The sequence below is a fragment of the Carcharhinus amblyrhynchos genome, chromosome 22 (assembly GCF_965287045.1).
Source record: "Carcharhinus amblyrhynchos chromosome 22, sCarAmb.v2.hapA, whole genome shotgun sequence".
Lineage (NCBI taxonomy): Eukaryota > Metazoa > Chordata > Chondrichthyes > Carcharhiniformes > Carcharhinidae > Carcharhinus > Carcharhinus amblyrhynchos.
The window spans coordinates 8,979,649-9,000,345 of record NC_137345.1 but is presented as its reverse complement, the minus strand read 5'-3'; the positions used below and the strand labels follow the sequence as shown (position 1 = coordinate 9,000,345).

Here is a 20,697-nt window from a genome sequence, read left to right as displayed (position 1 = left end):
ATGTGGAGGCCTCAAAATAACTTTCTTTGGATGGACTGTCCTCACCACTTACGTTAATAGTGCCAGCCGTGTTGCCCTGAGCAGCATTCTTGGAGAAGGGATTCAAGTCAAACCGCGAATATGTGAGCACTAAAGTCTCAGCTAACACTGCCAGTGCTGCACTGCAGGAGTGCTACACCATCAGAGGTACCATCTGTCAGGTAGATGTACAAGATCTCATGGCATTACTATGAAGAGGTTCAAGGGACTCACGCCCCGGACAATATTTACCAACCAACATCACAAAAGAAGCAGGTTTATTGGTCTTGTATTTCATTGATTTCTGGAGTGAAATACTCCTGGCAGAGAGAAGGGGTGGGGGTGGGGTAGCGGAGGTGCCAGTGGGCCCAGAGATTTTAGTGATACACGTAAATCATCATTTGAATAATTTATGCAGTTCTGCATTGATTTCTGGTGCAGAGCTGATGGTGCAGTGGGCAGAGATACCCGCTAAATCACCTCTGCTTAAGTGTCCCAGCCCACTGCCCTGTTCTACCTGGGAGAATCGCCCCAAGATTCTTGATATAACTGCTAATAAGACAGTGGCACAATGATTAGCTCTGCTGCCTCACAGCGCCAGGGACCCTGATTCAATTCCCGGCTTGGGTCAACTGTCTGTCTGAAGTTAACAAGTTCTCCCCACGTCTGTGTGGGTTTCCTCCAGGTGCTCCGATTTCCTCCCACAATCCAAAAATGTGTAGTTTAAGTGGGATTGGCTATGCTAAATTTCCTCAGTGGGATTAGCAAGGTTAATCCATGGGGTTACAATGGGTGGGATTGTTGTCAGTGCAGGCTCGATGGGCTGAATGGCTTCTCCCAACCCCCCCGCACTGTTGGGATTCTATGATTCAGTCAACACGGCGATGATGCATAATTTTTGGAAAATCAGAAATAAAGTGGGATGATGGTGCATGAGTAAAATTAAATGTTGCAAAACCAGTGACAAAACCAAACTCAGTCTACAGTTCATGTGAATCAAACTGGTCTTTGGGGTGCCATAATTTGCCTCGGTGTTTTGTGGGGAGAGGGTGGGAAGGGGAGGGGTTGCCGTCCCTCCTGGTTGATTGGTCACTCCTGCTGCTGTGCACAGATGGCCATTGGTTGCTGTCCAACACGGCTGGGAGGTCTTTTCTGTTTCCCCCACACACACCGCCATGGCCAAGCATTCTCTCGCTGAACACAGGGACAAAACAGCCGGCTTTCGTGTCGCTCAACAGCTTGAAAAGGCAGCGAGAGGACCCAGGAAGCAGGTCAACGCTTGCGCAGATGACACTTTGGGGAGGGGTTTCAGATGATTTTCCCAATATCTGCTATGACCCGAGTGCAAGGCCAGCCGGAGCGTCCGGGAAAACAGTCTTTTTTCTCAGCATCTGTTTCTAAGTTGAGTTTTTATGGTTCAAAGTTATTCCCCAAGCTCCCATTTTCCTGGTTTCAAAGTTTTAAGCTTCCAAGTCTCAAGAGGAGGAAGTGTGCTGCCACCAGGTGGATTATCCATGCATGTACGCTGCGTTTAGAATTCTCTGATTCAATTCTCAAATCTCCTCCGAATCTGGTTGGGATTTGCATTCCAAAAATGCTTGTCATTCTTTCCTTGTGCACCCTGGGTAACCCTCAACCACAGATATCCTGTGGAGTAAAGAATTATACCTTTCGAATGTCCCTTTCCTGCAATAGTGGCTTTCCTGCTCCATCTGGCATTCACCATCCTAAATTATTAACTCTATTTCTCTCTCTCTGCAGATGCTGCCAGACCTGCTGAGTATTTCCAGCGTTTTCTGTTTTAGTTTCAGTTTTACCACATCTGGTTGAGAGTGCTTTTGCTATTGTTTGTGCCTGAGAGAACAAAGCATGGCACGGTGGCACAGTGGTTAGCACTGGTGCCTCACAGCGCCAGGGACCCGGGTTCAATTCCCGGCTTGGGTCACTGTCTGTATGAAGTTTGCACATTCTTCCCGTGTCTGTGTGGGTTTTCTCCGGGTGCTCCTGTTTCCTCCCACAGTCCAAAGATGCGCAAGTAAGGTGGATTGACCATGCTAAATTGCCCAGTAGTATCAACAGGACCAGCTAGGGTAAATATGTGGGGTTATGGAGACAGGTCATGAGTGGGATTGTGGTCAGCGCAGATTTGATGGGCCGAATGGCTTTCTCCTGCTCTGTAGGGATTTTAGGATGAGCCTTGATTTAATAACTCATTCAAAAGTGGGCGCCTCCGACAGAGCTGCAACACTCTCAGCACTGCAATAGAGTGTCGGTCCAGAGTATAGACTCAAGTCATGAAATAAGATGTTGTGAATCACAAAATCCCTACAGTGCAGAAGGAGGCCATTTGGCCCATTGAGCCTGCATTGACAACAATCCCACCAGCCCCTATTTCCATAACCCCATGTATTTACCCTGCTTATCTCCCTGACATTGAGGGGCAATTTTTAGCATGGCCAATCTAACTTATATGTTTTGGACTGTGGGAGGAAACCGGAGCACCCGGCGGAAACCCACACGGGGAGAATGTGAAAATTCCGCACTGTTATCCGAGGCTGGACTTGAACCCGGGGCCCTGGCGCTGTGAGGCAGCGGTGCTAACCACTGCGCCCCCGTGCCACCCAAACAAATGGAACTGAGAACTTAACAATTGCCTGCTGCTTACAAGCACTTAGTATGGGCACAGAATTGAAAGGCAATGACTGAGAATGGTACCTGTGATGTTTGGTTCAGCGGGTTCTATTCTTGCAACATCCTAACCATGTTAGGGGTTGTGGGTTTTACACAAACAATAAAGATGCGGTTTGCACACGGAGATTCAAACTAACACACAACAGAATTTTATTGAACAAGATGTTTTCTGCATAGAACAGAAAATGAAACAGAAGCCTGCAAAACACCCCCATGACCTCATGAGCAAATTATGTGACAGGTCGTGGGTTTCGAATATGCTGTTGGAGGAGTTGTAGGTTGCTACAGTGAATCTGGTCAGCCTGGTCTGCTGCTACAACATCAGTAGCAGACGGAGTGAATGTCTAAGGTGCTGGGGATGTGTTGCAATTTTAACTGAAGTTTATTTAGTAATCACAACTTACATTAACATTGTAATGGAGTGACTGTGGAAATCCCTAATCACCACACTCTGGCGCTGGTTCATGTACAGTAAAGGAGAATTTAGCATGGCCAATTCACTTAACCAGCGTGTCTTTGGACTGTGGGAGAAAACTGGAGTGTCCAGAGAAAATCCACACAGACACGGGGAGAATGTGCAAACTCCACACAGACAGTGACCCAAGCCGGGAATCGAACCCACATCCCTGGTGCTGTGAGGCAGCATTGCTAACTATTGTGCCATTGTCCTGCCCCCGTAAAGGAAGAACTGAAAGGGGGTGAAATTTACTTGATCATTTTGATGGATTCCCAATATAAATTTTGCAGGAAAGGCAGCGTTATCGGGCAGGGTGCAGTTACACAGACCTGACCTACACCATGGATTCCCAGTCAACTCTTGTGGAAACTCCATCTGAATTTAAAAAAAAGGCTGACCCAGGAATGGAAACTGTGCTGTATAAAAGCTGGACTAGGCTTGGGTGGCCTTCATCATCAGCCACATGGGATGTGTGTGCATATCTTAACAAACCATGAACCTTTGCAACAGCACCCCTATTACCTGCTTGATCACTTGCACCCAGTTACAAGGTACCAATTGGTTAAATAGTGGTGGTGTTCCCAGGTATCTGTTGCCCTTGTCTTTCTAGATGGAAGTGGTCGTGGGTTTGGAAGGTGCTGTCTAAGGATCTTTGGTGAATTGCTGCTGTGCATCTTGTAGATAGTACACACTGCTGCTACTGAGCATCAGTAGTAGATGGAGTGGTTATTTGTGGATGTAGTGCCAATCAAGCAGGCTGCTTTGTCCTGGATGGTGTCAAGCTTTTTGATTGTTATCGGAGCTGCACCCATCCAGGCAATTAGGGAATATTCCATCACAGTCCTGATCTGTGCCTTGTTGGACAGGCTTCGGGGAGTCAGGCGGTGAGTTAGTTGCCGCAGTATTCCCAACCTCTGATCTTGTAGCAACTGTGTTTCTGTGGTGATCCCAGTTGAGTTTCTGGTCAATGGTAACTCCAAGGATGTTGACAGTGGGGGAATTCAGTGATGGTAACACCATTGAATGTCAAGAGCTGGTGGTTCGATTGCCCCTTATCGGTGATGGTCATTGCCTGGCATTTGAGTGGCGTGCAAGTTACTTGCCATCTCTCAGCTCAAACATACATAGCTAACTGTAGATGAAGCACAACTAAGATTCATGTTGAGCTGGTAGTGGGAGGGGCAATGTGGATGTGTCAGAGGTGTTCCTGTACATTTGTTAGTGTGTGAGATACTTTCTGTTCGTCTATTGTTACAACAAGCATTTTGCATACAATGCTGTGTGAGGTGTTTTCTACCTCTTGTGTTTGTGAAGTGCTCTGTAAATGTGTCACTGGATGCAGTGCTTACATAGAACCAAAATGATACAGAACTAAAGGTCTCCATTGGTCCAGTGTGCTTGTGCCCTGCCCTCCAATCCTATTGTGTGCCCTCCAATTCCATCGCCTGTCCTCCAATCCCATTCCCTGCCCTCCAATATCATCGTCTACCCTCCAATCCCTTTCCCTGCCCTCCGATCCCATCGCCTGTCCTCCAATATCATCATCTACCCTCCAATCCCATCACCTGCCCTCCAATCCCATCGTCTACCCTTCAATCCCATCGTCTACCCTCCAATATCATCGCCTGCCCTCCAATCGCTTTCCCTGCTCTCCAATCCCATCGCCTGCCCTCCAATCCCTTTCCCTGCTCTCCAATCCCATTGTCTACCCTCCAATATCATCGCCTGCCCTCCAATCCCGTTCCCTGCTCTCCAAATCCCATCGCCTGTCCTCCAATCCCATCACCTGCCCTCCAATCCCATCGCCTGCCCTCCAATCCCATCACCAGCCCTCCAATCCCATCGTCTACCCTCCAATCCCATCGCCTGCCCTCCAATATCATCGCCTGCCCTCCAATACCATCACCAGCCCTCCAATCCCATCGTTTACCCTCCAATCCCATCACCTGCCTTCCAATACCATCGTCTACCCTCCAATCCCACTGCTTGCCCTCCAATCCCATTGTTTGCCCTCCAATCCTATTCCCTGCCCTCCAATCCCATCACCTGCCCTCCAATCCCAACGCCTGCCCTCCAATCCCAACGCCTGCCCTCCAACCCCATTCCCTTCCCTCTAAGCCAATCACCTGCCCTCTGATCCCATTGCCTCCCCTCCAATCCTATTCCCTGCCTTTCCTCCATAGCCATGCATATTTTCCCCTTCAAATGTTTGCTGACGCTTACGTGAAAGTCATTATTGGAACTGTTTTCACTGCCCAGACAGCACATTCCACATCACAATTCACTTTGCATAACAAATATTGTTGCCTCGTGACCCTGGCTCTATTGCCAATCATCTGAAATCTGTGCACTTTAGTTACCAAGCCCTTTGTCACTGGAAAAAGTTTCCCCTTCTGGGGTTTATCAGATCATTCATGCGACATTCATGACAGGTTTCACAGTGTGATGCTACTATAAAGTAAACTTCATTTATTAGTCACAAGTAAGGCTTACATTAACACTGCAATTGTGTCACTGTGAAATTCCCTTAGTTGCCACACTCCGGCGTCTGTTCAGGTCAATGCACCCAACCAGCACATCTTTCAGAATGTGGTAGGAAATTGGAGCACCCAGAGGAAACCCACGCACACACGGGGAGAAAGTGCAAACTCCACACAATGACCCAAGCCAGGAATCGAACCCAGGTCCCTGGTGCTATGAAGCAGCAGTGCTAACCACGGTGCTTCCGTGCCACCCACTGTGCTTTTAAGAAAGGTATTTTAAGTACATTCTCTGCCATTTTAAGCACCCTTGGTTTTTTTTTGCTTTTGGCATTGAGGTGCCTAAGCAAGTCCGTTTATTGCTGCTATCGCCATATAAATGGGCTTTTTATTTTTAATTTGGGCCTAATGCAATGTCCTGAAGTTTTACGACCCTTTCACATTGTTGGGGGAAGGTTGATTGACAGGTCAAGGTCAGGGGTTTCCTTCACAGAGGAATCCAAGGATTCACTTTCAGTTTGGTGGCTGGCTACTTGGAAGCTGTTTAAATCTAGACTGAAAACAGTGTCTTTGTCCCTGGTATTAGATGTTCTCCTGGATAGGCAGAAGCTATTGGATTCCAGACCGCAAGCAATGTGCTTCTGGGTCTCTCCATGGTATTGGAAATTTAGCTCTTGGTGGCTGGCTAGTAACTAGAGGCAAGGAGTGCCTCTGCCTCTTGAATTGGTTTGCTGGTGAAAAGCTAAGGGCCAGCAGTGGCTCTGTCTCTACTTCGAGGTGTGCTGAGAGCTACAGGAGGTCAGAGTTTCAATTCTCTATCCAAAAGACTAATTCACAGCAGGTGTTGTAAAGCTGCAAGATCCAGCATCACGTGAGCACACTGTTTCTCTGCCCTTAAACCGAAACCAGGGTGTGTGTTGGTAAGAATGTTGTGTTGGAACAGTATTCGTAGCTGTTAAGGTTTATACAACATTATGGTGTGTTTCTTTTTCTTGTTTATAATTGGTAAAAGTTATTACTGATTTTCTTTCTATGTGTTAACTGTATTCTTAAACTTTGTTTGATAAAAGCTCCCCAGTGGGTCATTTGAATCACACCCAGAGTGAAACATCTTCTACTCACCCATGCCAAAATTCAAAGTGCAAAACTTATGATCTAGGCTGACTCCATAAAACACCTTAGAGGTTCTGTGTTGATGCCCTAGTGGCATTATCACTTGACTATTAATCCAGAAACTCAACTAATGTTTTGCGGACCCGGATTCGGATTCCGCCAAGGCTGAGGATAGAATTTGAATTCAATAAAAAACATCTGGAATTAAGGATCTACTGCTGACCATGAAACCATTGTTGATTCGTCGGAAAAACCCACCTGGTTCACCAATGTCCTCTGGGGGAAGGAGATCTGCCGTCCTTACCTGGTCTGGCCTACATGTGATTCCAGAGCCACAGCGAAGTGGTTGACCCTCAACTGCCCTCGAAGGGCAAGTAGGGATGGGCAATAAATGCTGGCCAGCCCACATCCCATGAATGAATAAAAAAATCCCTGGAATATAAGAAGTGTGAAGTAGCCAGTACATGTGTCATGATGAGGTAACCGTTTTATTGTGTGGAAAATGTCAATCCTTCCCCACATGGGTGGCGTTATATGAAGTGTGTGCTATGCACCTCTCACAGAGTGCGAGGCATGCTAAAATAAATCCACTCAAAACAAAAACTAATATATGCAAGGCAAGTGCAGAGAAAGTCTTCCAGAGACTATATTTTATTTACAAGATTAGCAGTACAATCAAAATATTTGTAGAGTTCTGCAAGAGGTAGAGAAACCAACTGGCCCCAGATCCTCCCAGTAATCAGATTTATCCCAGGTTATTGTACACTAATGAAATGATCAGTTTTGTTCAACCTCCAATGTCATCATGAGTTTAAAGTTTATTTTATTAGTGTCACGAGTAGGCTTACATTAACACTGCAATGAAGTTATTGTGAAAATCCCCTAATCGCCACACTCCGGTGCCTGTTTGGGGGTACACTGGGGGAGAATTTAGCATGGCCAATGTACCGAACCAGCACGTCTTTCGGACTGTGGGAGGAAACCGGAGCACCCGGAGAAAACCCACACAGACACAGGGAGAACGTGCACAGACAGTGACCCAAGCTGGGAATCGAACCTGGGCCCCTGTCGCTGTGAGGCAGCAGTGCTAACCACTGTGCCACCCCACGTTACGCTCAACACAGGACAAGTTCAGTCAAACAAAACTGAGTGATTTGGTCCAACTCCCTATTCAAGTTTATAGAAGGTCAGGTTAACAAGCTGTGAATTGCAGCAGGATTAGAATTCACAAGAGCCCAAATGAGATTAAAGTTCTCCTCAGTTTCACATCTCAATGCTTTGGTACCTTAGAATCAGGAGGGTTCTGTTATTGGGTGAATTAAGAGGGTTTTGCCGAGCTTTCGACAGAGTCCATAGTGAACTGAAGTCACGGCTGTGCCCTGTGCCACCCTGCCCATCTCCTCCTCTGCTCCCCTCCTCTGAGTGCAGTCTGATTGTGAGGCTTGGCTGAAGATGAATCTACTGAACATTAAGCCATAACGTAGCAGCCGGGAGTTCGGTTTGAACAGAATTGGTTCAAGAGAACCAGCCTGGGCACAGCTTGTCACAGTCTGGTTCATTCATCAAAAATAAAAACAACTGCCCTCATTTTAAAACTGGACAAAGTTTCGCACACTGATAAATATCACAATAAGTGGGCAGTTCACACAAAAAAAAGTTGCATCATAATTACAAAATGTACAATACAAGGAACCGTTTGAAGATCTATCATACAGCTGAGAATCCCCAGGGAAGGAGCTGAGATGAGAGAAGGCGGTGAGGGGGGGCGATGGGATTTCTGAAATGCGTCCAGGCCCAGAGGCCATTCCAGCCGCACCTTCAACATGACTTAGCCCCCACTGTGGTTGGGCCAATCTGGTGCCCTCTTCCTCCCTCCCCCCCCAACCCACAATGCCCACCTCGGAGCTGGGGAGAGGGGTAGGTTCGGCCTTCTCTCTCCTCCGTCTCCGAGACTCGTGGAGCCGGTTGCCAATCCCGGACCCCTGGGTGCACTGTTAAGACGATACTAAGCCAACCTGCTGAGCACCCAGCACCAGTCAAATAAAAACACGGTTAAAGTCAAGTCATCGACGCCCAGTGTCAATCACAAAATAAAATCTCTTGGTGAGTCGTAGTGGCACAAAGAGTGGCTATATGGTCTATCCAAAAAAAAGATCACAGTGCTACCCCTCTACCCAGACTTCAATGCACGCAACCGTCACACGGACACCCAAGCATTTGTTCAGATTCAGCTCCAAACCAGCCTTTGTCGACTGAAAAACAAATGAACTGGGTTCAAGACGGGTCAGTTTACAGAGCTTCCATTCAATCTCAGGCAAGAGCATTGAAGTGTTAGTCTCAAACGTGCTTTCTGATCCAAGAAATAGTTGTCATGCAAGCGGAACTGTAAACATAGAGGGCAGGGAATGGGGCTGGTATAGTAATCTCTGGACTGGTCAGAGCGGTTCACAATGGAGTAGCATTCTGTAGGGTGCTTATGGAGCTCTCTGCTCGATGGCAAAGAAGCATTGCACCCTCCCGTTCAGCAGCAAACAAGGGGAATTTAGTTTTCTTTGGCTCAAGGTCGCAGTTATCCAGAATGATTGAGAATGCATCGCCCCCCCCCCCCCAACCCCCCCACTCCCTGCCTCCCTGTCCCAGTGTGACCGAAGGAACTTTGTTAGCTGCGCCAAGAACCTCAAAGGTCTCCCTCTTGTCCGTCCAGTCACCTGAACAAGAAATATTTCTGTGGTCAGAACAGCAATGGGACAAAGAGCTATCAATCTGTGACACCTCAGTAAAATCTTAAATTAGTGGCAAATGTACAAGCTGTCATACAACTGGGGCCTCCCACTGCGACTGCAGACTCTTAGCACACATCAGTGCTGAGGGGTTTTGCTAAAAGGATGAGGATTTTATACAAGTGATGCAAGTTTGCAGGTTTTGGTGCCCAGTCAGTCGCATGCTACTTAAGCGATTCACTCATTCCGTTTCCAGAAGCTACAGGCGCCTTTGTCCCTCTCCTTGGGTCACTGCACCATCGCCTTTCCAAACAAAGGAGATCCTCTGCACCCGTGGCTTCCACTTGTGCGTGTTTCTGGTGCAAGGGACCTTTGCCTTGGAAGTAATTCAACTGGTCCTGTCCCTGTGCTGTCCGAGCATAAAACCAGGGTTGGCAACTTGGATGGGGTTGGATTCTGAGTGCCACCGAATCGCGTGATGGCATAAGTGGCTTCATCACACATGTAAACCTACATCATTTTAGTTCCAGTTTGACCTTGCTACCTGTGAATCTCGAAGGTTAATGTTATCACCCAGTGATACTGACAAAGTCAAGCTTGCAGGACTATTTGTGAATGAGATGGGACTCAACAAGAAAGTGACACATGCAGGGCTGCGGAACAAGTAGATTCCATGGGGCAAATGTCACTTTTCCCATTCCAAACTTTACGGTTTTTTTTATTATATTGGTTGTATCATATTGCCACGTCATTTCCTTGCCAGCCCTAACCTTTGACCCCCACTGCCAATGGGTACCATTAATGCCAGCGGGGCAAGGGTAGGCCTATTTTTTCAAAGCTTTGGACCCCAATTCCATCAGTGGTCATGAACATGTAGCTTATTAATTTTAAAAAAAAGCGCAACACAGATTTGCTGACTCCAATCTTGTGCTGTTAGGACTGGGGCAAGACATTATTTCCTTCTCAACAACCCTTGACAAAGTTAAATTCAAAGATCGTTTTGAACCTCTGACTTTTCATCAGTCTGAGCTTCTCTGTGATCATGTTAGGATAGGCTAAAAGACTAATTAGCAACTAAAGAGTGTTTTTTTTTAAATATAAATTAAGAAAAGGAACAAGCCTGCTTCCCTCTAACCCACCCCAAACCCCTCCCCTTCACCACACCCACTCTCCCTCTCCCGTGGCCACCTCTCCAAAGCTGGCCCCTCAGTTTGGGCCCCACCAGGGGCCAATGTCGGTCTGGAGCTTGCAGTTTGGAGACTTCTGTGGAGTAATTGCGAAGGGCTGAGGGGGGGTTGGGAAAGAAAAACAAAAAAAAAAATGAGGAAAAGTTCAGAAGGACAATTCTGTCCGAATTCCCCTGGGCACAACCGGGGTTGAAAACCAAAAGCAAAACGTGAAGGCCAAGGTTTTAGTCACGAGAGGAGCCTGCAGCGATCGCGCACAATTTCTTCTTAAAAGGGAACAGCGGCTAAGAGTTTGGGGATGAGTCTGCATCACAAATCGTGGCGTCAGCCGTAAACGGGTGGCTGTCGAGGGAGGGGAATCTGTCCACGGGAAGGGCAACCGGCAGGTCTCTGAAGGATTGTGCAATGATCGGTGGAATGTCATTCACCCTATCACTCCGGTATCTGCAGCGCAATGACTTGGGGCTTCATCTTGAAATACTGGTTAAACCTCAGGACGCTATATCTGCAAGACAAAAAGAATTGTACGCTTGAGAGACAAGAACAGTTGGGGGGGGGGGGGGGACAGGGGAGGGAGAACACTGCACTGTATGCCATTTCAGCTAAAATTAGTGTTGGCCAAGTGTGTTTTGGAACGGGTCATATTACAGTTACCAAAATCAGTATCACTGAATGATTTCGCCAGGTAAACCACCCCTCACCTTCCCAATAATCCAACTCTCCCAAACGTGGAATTTCTGTTGGGCTAGATAACGAAGATAAAAGCAAATTACTGCAGACGCTGGAATCTGAAACAAAAAGTGCCGGAAAATCTCAGCAGGCCTGACAGCATCTGTGGAAGCCATGATGTGGAGATGCCAGCGTTGGACTGGGGTGGGGCATAGTGAGAAGTCTCACAACACCAGGTTGAAGTCCAACAGGTTTATTTGGTAGCACGAGCTTTCGGAGCGCAGGGGCTACGCTCCGAAAGCTCAGGCTACTAAATAAACCTGTTGGACTTCAACCTGGTGTTGTGAGACTTCTTACAACATCTGTGGAGAGAGAATAGAGCCAACGTTGAGAGTCTGGACAATCCTTTGCCTGAGTTGTGCGCTTTGACAACGGGTCAGCTAGACTCAAAACAAGGAACAAAGAAAATTACAGCACAGGAACAGGCCCTTCGGCCCTCCACCGACCATGCTGTCTGTGTGAACTAAAACCCCATACCCTTCCAGGGACCATATCTGTCTATTCCCCTTGGCTTTATTTTCTCTCCACAGATGCTGTCAGACCTGCTGAGATTTTCCAGCATTTTCTGTTCTCGTTTGGGATAGATAACTACTTGGGAGCAGGATTGGAAGTTATACACGTCACCTATCGGCAGGGATGATCAGAAAGATTAGGAAGAAATGATTTCTGTGAATAGACGATTGGACTGGGTAAGACTGACAAATTCTCCAGGGTTACCCTGGGGATAGTATTGAATTAGAGCTTTTCCAATCAGCCAGTAAATGTGCAAAATGGCTTTCAATGGTGGGGCATCGGATCATGATGGGAGCTCAGCAAATGGAAATGAGCTGTGTCCCGGGTACTTACCCTAGGAAATCGAACTCTATTGTTGAATACTTGGCTTGAATCAAGGACCAGAACCCCCAGAAGAAATGAGATGCCTGAAAGCAAAAATTAACAAAAGGAGTGTTTAAATGCAGTGCATGAATCTGCAAGTTATTATTAGACACCTAGGTGCCACGCTGTGTTAAGCAGAGTGTGGCATGGTGTGCAGCAAATTAAATTGTGTCAAATATGTGTTGCATAATGTGTTGAGTGTGTGTGTGTTGTGGTGTACTCTAGTGCACACTGGTGTAGTGAGTGTGCACACTGTGTAATGTATTGAGTGTGTTTGTTGTGATGAACTCTAGTGCACACTGTGATGTACTCTGTGTGTTGTGGTGTATTCTAGTGCACACTGCGTAATGTATTGAGTGTGTGTGTTGTGGTTTACTCAAATGCGCACTGTGGTGTAGTGTGCGTGTTGTGATGTACTCTAGTGCACACGGTGGTGTAGTGAGCATGTGTTATGATGTACTCCAGTGCACACAATGGTGTAATCTAGTACACACAGTGCTGTAGTGAGTGTGTTGTGATGTACTCTAGTGCACACTGTGTAGTGTATTGAGTGTGTGTGTTGTGGTGCACTCTAGTGCACGCTGTGGAAGTGCAGCGTGTGTGTGTGTTGTGGTATACTCTAGTGCACACTGTGTAATGTAGCAAGTGTGTGTGTTGTGATGTACTCCAGAGCACACTGTGGTTTAGTGAATGTGTGTGTTGTGGTGTATTCTAGTGCACACTGTGGTGTAGAGTATGTGTTGTGATATATTCTAGTGCACACTGTGTAATGTATTGAGTGTGTGTGTTATGGTATACTCTAGTGCACACTGTGGTGTAGATTATGTGTTGTGATATACTCTGGTACACACTGTGTAACATATTGAGTGTGTGTGTTGTGGTATACTCTAGTGCACACTGCGTAAAGTAGCAAGTGTGTGTGTTGTGATGTACTCCAGAGCACACTGTGGTTTAGTGAATGTGTGTGTTGTGGTGTATTCTAGTACACACTGTGGTGAAGAGTATGTGTTGTGATATACTCTGGTGCACACTGTGTAATGTATTGAGTGTGTGTGTTGTGGTATATTGTAATGCACACTGTGGTGTAGCGAGTGTGCACGTTGATTTGATCTATTATTTTCACATGTATTAACATACAGCGGAAAGTATTGTTTCTTGCGTGCCATACAGACAAAGCATACCATACGTAGAGAAGGAAAGGAAAGGGTGTAGAATGTAGTGTTACAGCCATAGCTAGAGTGTAGAGAAAGATCAATTTAATGTGAGGTAGGTCCATTCAAAAGTCTGATGGCAGAAGCTCTTTTTGAATTGGAAGGTACGTGACCTCAGACTTATTATCTTTTTCCCGATGGAAGAGACAATGTCCAGGGTCCTTAATTATGCTGGCTGCTTTTCCGTGGCAGCAGGAAGTATAGACAGTGTCGATGGATGGGAGGCTGATTTGAGTGATGGATTGGGCTTCATTTATGGCCCTTTGTATTTTCTTGTGGTCTTAGGCAGAGCAGAAGCCATACCAAACTGTGATACAACCACAAAGAATGCTTTCTATGGTGCAGCTGTAAACGTTGGTGTGAGTTGTAGCAGACATGCCACGTTTCCTTAGTCTGCTGAGAAAGTAAAAATATTGATGGGCTTTCTTAACTATAACATCCGCATGGAAGGACCAGGCATGTTGTTGGTGAGCTGGACACCTGAAAACCTGAAGACCTCAACTATTTCTACTTCATCCCCATTGATATAGACCAGGGCATGCCTTCTACAACACTTACTGAAGTCGATTACTATCTCCTTCACTGTTTGACACTGAAGGAGAGATTATTGTCATTGCACCAGTTCACCGCATTCTCTATCTCTTTCCTATACTCTGTCGCATCATTTTTTGAGATATGACTCATAACAGTGGCGTCTTCAGCAAACTTGAAAATCTAGTTGGAGGGGAGTTTGGCCACACAGTCATAGGTGTATAAGGAGTATAGTAAGGGGCTGAGGACACAGTCTTGTGGGGAACCGATGTTGAGGATGATCGTGGAAGAGGTGTTGTCGCCTATTTTTATTGGTTGCGATCAATTGTGGTGTACTCATGTAGAGTGTAGTGTGAGTGTGTGTTGTTATATAGTCTAGTGCACATTGTGTCCTGTAGAGTGTGTGTGTGGTAGTTAGTCTAGCGTAGACTGTGTAATGTATTCAGCCTATATTCAACAATTTAATGGAAGCTTCTGAATCACTGCCACAGAAAAATGTTACGAGGCAATTGAATGAATTTTGTCGTAAGGGTTGAAGAAAGATTTGCAAATTGCTATTTTGCACATCATGTGCGACATTTGTTGAAGGGCTGAATTAAGAGTTCCGGCAATGAAAAGTCCCTGAGGGAGAGTTGAATATTTTTGGTGGAGAGTTGAATATTTTTGGTGCACAGTTTAACATTTGTGGAACTGAATGATGGGCTCGAGTCAGCAATGTAACATTTTTTATCATGTGCTGAGGTTTCCTCACTCCATCAAATCACCCCACAAACAATCTGGTAAATCATTTTCAAACAGCCTTGGCTTGGTCTTGATTCAGTCTGATTATCTCCACCCTGTCTGACCTGCTTTCAGTACAGACTGATTAGGGTTAACCGGGATGAGGGATAATCCCTCACATCTGATGATACACTTATCCTGCCTGTACAGACAAGGACATTCCGTGGGAAAAGGCTATGTGTAGCATTGCACCATTACTGAACAGCACATCTAAGTTAGTAATCTTGAAAAATTCACCCATGGGACATGGGCTTCGCTGGCTAGGCCAACATTTATTGCCCACTCATGGTTGCCCTTGAGAAGGTGGTGGTGAGCCATCATCTTGAATCACTGCAGTCCATGTTCTGAGGGTTGACCCACAATGTTGCTAGGGAGAGAATTCCAGGATTTTGACCCAGTGATCTTCAAGTCAAGATAGTGGGTGGGTGGCTTGATGGGGAACTTGCAGGTGGTAGTATTCCCATTTATCTACTGCCCTTGTCCTTCCAGATGGAAATGGTTGCAGGTTTGGAAGGTGCTGTCTAAGGATCTTTGGTGAATTGCTAAGTAATACTTTGAGTGAAAAATCCTTCAATGAGTCGTCAGCTTTCATTCGACAACAGATACACTGCACTCTATTTTCAGCCGTATTTAAGTTAGTTTCTAAATGGGATTCATGGGATTTGCGATTAATTGTATTGCTCTGAAGAGAGCTAACATGGTCTCAAAAGGGCCAAATGGTCTCCTGCTGTGTCATAATGATTCTATCATAATTTTAGGGGATGCAGACACACAATGTCATCATTTAAAAATTTTATTTTGCTTTGTGATCTTTTCCTTCCCAATTCCATGGCCTCCAACAGTCTAGTAATCTAAAACTCTCAACTCCTCAGACTATGGGTGGCACAGTGGTTAGCACTGCTGCCTCACAGCGCCAGAGATCCGGGTTCAATTCTGGCCAACTGAATGCAATTTACATGGCCCGTCAGCTTTTGCAGTTGGCAGGCGGGCCGATTGGTCAGACAACCTTTACAATTTAGCTACAACCTCGATACAGGGCGGGCCAAAATAAAATTAGAATCATAAAATCCTACAGTGCAGAGCCTGGGTAGGATTGTGGTTGGTGCAGACTTGATGGGCTGAATGGCCTCCCCTTCTGCACTGTAGCATTTTAATTTTATTTCAGCCCTCCTTGTATCGAGGTTGTAGCTAAAATGTAAAGGTTGTCTGGCCAATTGGCAAGTTGCTATGCTGATGAAGTACTCAAGTGAATTATTTTACCTTTGAGTCCCACATCTGGACATTAAAGAGAAAAGTCGAGACAGTCTCCCTCCCTCCCCCTTACCTATTCCAGACGAATGAACAGTGGGTCGAGAGAGACACGAAAATTGAGTCTTCGACCATTTCCTTCCAGGAAGAATTTCCTTTCACAGGGAAGTGCCACTTTGGCTCAGTGGGTCACTGGATTCTGAATGTTGTGGGCGCAAGCCTCCCTCCAGAATTGTTACCGCATGGGAGGAGGCCATTTGGCCCATCATGTCAGTGCCAGTTCTCCACATGAGCAACTCCCCTAGTCCAATACCCGCACCACATTCTAACGCGCTGCATTCCAGTTCCTAACCACTGATTGCATGAAGAAGATTCTCCTCATGCCTCCAATACTTGGTAGGTCAGTAACATGACCTTAAATCTGTTCCCTCTGATTCACAATCCTTCCATTAAGAGGAACCGTTGCTGCCGATCTGTTCTGTCCAGTTTCCTTGTCAGCTTGAATACCCCTTAACCCAATCTCCGCCCAGTCTTCTCTTCTCAGAACAATCTCAACTTCTTTTTACTTCCAATATTAAAGTTCCTCATCGCTGACATGATGGCACAGTGGTTAGCACTGCAATCTCACAGCGCCAGGGAGCCGGGTTCGATTCCCGGCTTGGGTCACTGTCTGTGTGGAGTCTGAAAGCTCTCCACTATTTTGCATGGATTTCCTCCAGTTTCCTCCTTCATTCCAAAAGCCATGTTGGTCAAGTGGATTGGCCATGCTAAATTCTTGCTCAGTGTACCCATACAGGCACCGGCGTGTGATGACTAGGGGGATTTTCACAGTAGCTTCATTGCGGTTTTAACGTAAGCCACTTGTGACACTAATGAATAAACTTTTAAAAAACTTGAGGATGGAATGAAGAGTTGTTTTGAGAGGGTGCAGTACCACGGTCAGTGCTGTCTCTTTTTTCTTCAACAAGATGTTAAGATGCTACCTAGCCTGCAAGATATCATAGAATCCTGCAGTGCAGGAGGCCATTTGGCCCATCGAGTCTGCACCGACCACAATCCCACCCAGGCCCTATCCCCATAACCCCATGCATTTACCCTAGCTAGTCCCCCTGACACTAAGGGGTAATTTAGCATGGCCTATCCACCTAACCTGCACGTCTTTGGAGGAAACCGGAGCATCCTGAAGGAAACCCATACAGACACGGGGAGAACTCCACACAGTCACCCAAGCCAGGAATCGAACCCAGGTCCCTGGCGCTGTGAGGTAGCAGTGCTAACCGCTGTACTGCCCTTGGTTGAGGAGTCAATCACAAAAGGGGTATAGTTTTTGGAAAAGGGGCAGGAGATTCAGAGGGGAATTTGAGAAAACATTTTTTCACTCAGACTGTGTTGGGAATCTGGAATGCACTGCCTGAAAAGGTGATGGAGGCTGGAAACTTTACAATCTTTAAAAAATACTTGAAGAATCATACTATTCAAGGATAAGGGACGAGTGCTGGAAAATGGGATTAGTGCGACTTTAGAGATAGTTATTGTTGGTGCAGACTCGATGGGCTGAAGGGCCTTTTCTACTCTGTACGACTATGAAAATACCAGATGAATCTTACATCACAAGTGGGTGTGGAGGGTGATGAATAGAGCTGCTGTGGCCTGGGTATTGTTGATTTGGGTTCACGCGCTGTACTTACTAAAGCGAACTTGTTGACCTGGACATAGAGCGTGTGCACTTCGTCGTCGGTTACCTCGCCTCCCTTCTTGGTGAATCGCTTGCAGGCTTCGAGATAGGTTCTCAGCCACTGGAACTGTAAGGCTTGGTTTGGGTACAAGCTGTAGTCTACCTCACTCACTCCTAGCACAGAAAGAGGCAGCCTCGTATGAATAACTGTCCACAGCTAAACCACACCACCGTGTCTACCAGAGAAACGGCGGGACACGGTTTTATTTTCCAACCATTAGAACTGACAGAAGGTAGGTAAAGTTATGGAGGTAAACATGTGGGATTACAGGGATAGGACGGGGGAAAGGGCCTGAATAAGTCACTCCATCAGAGAATCAACACAGACTCGATGGGCTGAATAGCCTCTTCTGCACAGTATAACTTCTATGATTCTATCCTATGATTAAAGCTACTGAACAGTATTAGCACCCCGGAATACAAGCATTCAAGTAGGATTCCAATGAGTGAACCGGGGGATCTTATAGAAACATGTAAAATTATGAAGTGAATAGATAAGATAGAAGCAGGGAAGTTGTTTACACTGGCAGGTGAAACTAGAGCTAGGGGGCATAGCCTCAAAATAAGGGGGTGCAGATTTAGGACTTAGTTGAGGAGGAACTTCTTCACCCAAAGGGTTGTGAACCTGTGGAAATCCCTGTCCAGTGAAGCAGTTGAGGCTACCGCAATGAATATTTTTAAGACAGATAGATTTTTGAACAGTAAAGGAACTAAGGGTGAGCAGGCAGGTAAGTGGAGCTGAGTCTATGACAAGATCAGTCATGATCTTACTGAATGGCGGAACAGGGGCCAGACGGCCTATTCCTGCTCCTAGTTCTTACGTTCTAAAACCGGGGATGGAGGAATTCGTGTGGTGAGGGGTGCAAGGAAGGGGTGGGAAACGGGCATCATCTGTGCTAGAGATCCTCTGAGTAGACAGATCATGAGATGGTAGATGCCCTGGGGTGGGAGAAGAGTTTATACTGAGCGGAATGACGTGTGGGCACGGTTATTGAAACAGATCTCAGAATGAAAAGGATTACGACAGCCAGTTCTAAATTCCAGGCACCACATTTCTTGAAGGACATCAAGGAGATGGAGAAGGTGTCAAAGAGATTTACTAGACCAGTACCAAGGGTGAGAGAACTTAGTTATGTCTAAGGAAAAAATCTGCTTGTTAACCTCAGAGAAGGGAAGGTTAGGTGGGGATGTAGCAGAGTTTTCAGAATTATAGGAAGTGTTGACAAGTCATATGGGAGGAGACCGGCAGGAGTGCTGGTAACCCAATGACAAGGTTTAAGGTCATTGGCAAAGAGTCAGGAAAAATAGGAACATTTTTATTTTTACTCTGAATCAGAATGATCTGGAATGCAGTTGCTGAGAGGCTAGTCATGATGTGGGCATTGGACTGGGGTGGGCACAGTAAGAAGTCACTCACCTGATGAAGGAGCAGCACTCTGAAAGCTCATGATTCCAAACAAACCTGTTGGACTTTAACCTGGATTGTCAGACTTCTTACCAAAAGGCTAGTGGAAGCAGATTTGATAGTAATTTAAAAAAGGGAATCGCCATATATCAGGGCAATGGCAGAAACAGTAGGGGAGAGATATTAATTGGACTTACTTGAATTTATGTGTTCATAGGATGTGGGCATCGCTGGCTAGACCAGCATTTATTACCCATCTCTAATCGCTCTTGAGGTGGTGGCAGGGGAACCACCTTCTCGAACTGCTACAATCCATCTGATGCAAGTAAACCCACAGCGATGTTAGGGAAGGTGTCCCAGGATTTACACCCAGCAACAGTGAAGGAACAGTGATACATTTCCAAATCAGGACGGCGAGTGGCTTGGAGGGGATCTTGCAGGTGATGGTGTTTCCATGTGCCTGCTGCCCTTGTTCTCCTAGGTGGTAGGGGTTGTGTGTTTGGAAGGTGTTGTTGAAGGAGGCTTAATGAGTTGTTGCAGTGCATCTTGTCAATGGTACACACTGCTGCCACTGTCGTACAGGAAGTGAATGTCGAAGATGGCAGATGGGGTGGCAATCAAGCAGGTTGCTTTATCCTGGAGAGTCTCAAACTTCTTGAGTGTTACTGGAGCTGTATTCATCCAGGCCAAGTGGACAGTATTCCATCACACTCCTGCTTTGTGCCTTGTGGATGGTGGACAGGCTCTGGGGAGAGTTACTCTCCACGGAATTCCCAGCCTTTGACCTGCTCTTGTGGCCATGATGTGGAGGTGCTGGCGTTGGACTGGGGTAAGCATAGTCTGGTGGCCACAGTATTTATACGTCTGGTCTAGTTCAGTTTTTGGTCAATGGTAACCTTTGTGACTTCTCCCCAACATCATTGCTGAACAGCCAAAACTGGAGCAGCTGCAGGTTACGAAACACTCACCTGCGAATTCATTGAAGTGGTTTCCAATATCGAATGCTTGGTAATTGTAACCGGAATATTCGTAGTCAATAAACTTCACCCAACCTGATAAATAAGTAACTCGAGTTAGTAAATATCAACCCGTGATCACACAAACCAAGACAGTGGAAATTCAATGAGCTAGGTATTGTACTCAAGACCAAGGTTCAAAATCTAAAGTATTTCACTTTTTAATTGTCTTTTTAAAGAATGTTGGCACTAATCCAGATTCTCATTGCTTTGTTTTAGGTTCACTTTGCTCCACTTAGATTACCAACAATATAACACAGTGACAGCTCCATAGCTACGACCAGACTAGTCTGAAAACACCTGATTTCAGAAGCTAAGCAGAGGCAGGCCTGGTTAATACTTGGATGGGAGAATACCTGGGAATAACAAGTGCAGTAGGCTTTGGGCCGTATGGTGGCACAGTGCTTAGCACTGCTGCCTCATAGTGCCAGGGACTCGGGTTCAATTCCAGTCTTGGGGTCACTGTCTGTGTGGAGCTTGCATGTTCTCCGTGTCTGTGT

General features: G+C 46.2%; 1 protein-coding gene across 2 annotated transcripts in view; it reads right to left on the bottom strand.

Moving 5' to 3' along the window:
- Positions 1-10,646: 10,646 nt before the first annotated feature.
- Positions 10,647-20,697, bottom strand: part of LOC145356866 (ethanolamine kinase 1-like) — a 60,326-nt gene continuing 50,275 nt past the window's right edge. For both annotated transcript variants that reach the window (XM_080209824.1, XM_080209825.1), the window contains 4 exons: positions 20,150-20,233; positions 17,730-17,890; positions 12,242-12,315; positions 10,647-11,171 (listed from right to left, as the gene is read on the bottom strand). In XM_080209824.1, coding sequence (XP_080065950.1) covers positions 11,099-11,171; positions 12,242-12,315; positions 17,730-17,890; positions 20,150-20,233 — 392 coding nt within the window. In that variant the 3' untranslated portion in view covers positions 10,647-11,098. The remainder of the gene's footprint in view (positions 11,172-12,241; positions 12,316-17,729; positions 17,891-20,149; positions 20,234-20,697) is intronic.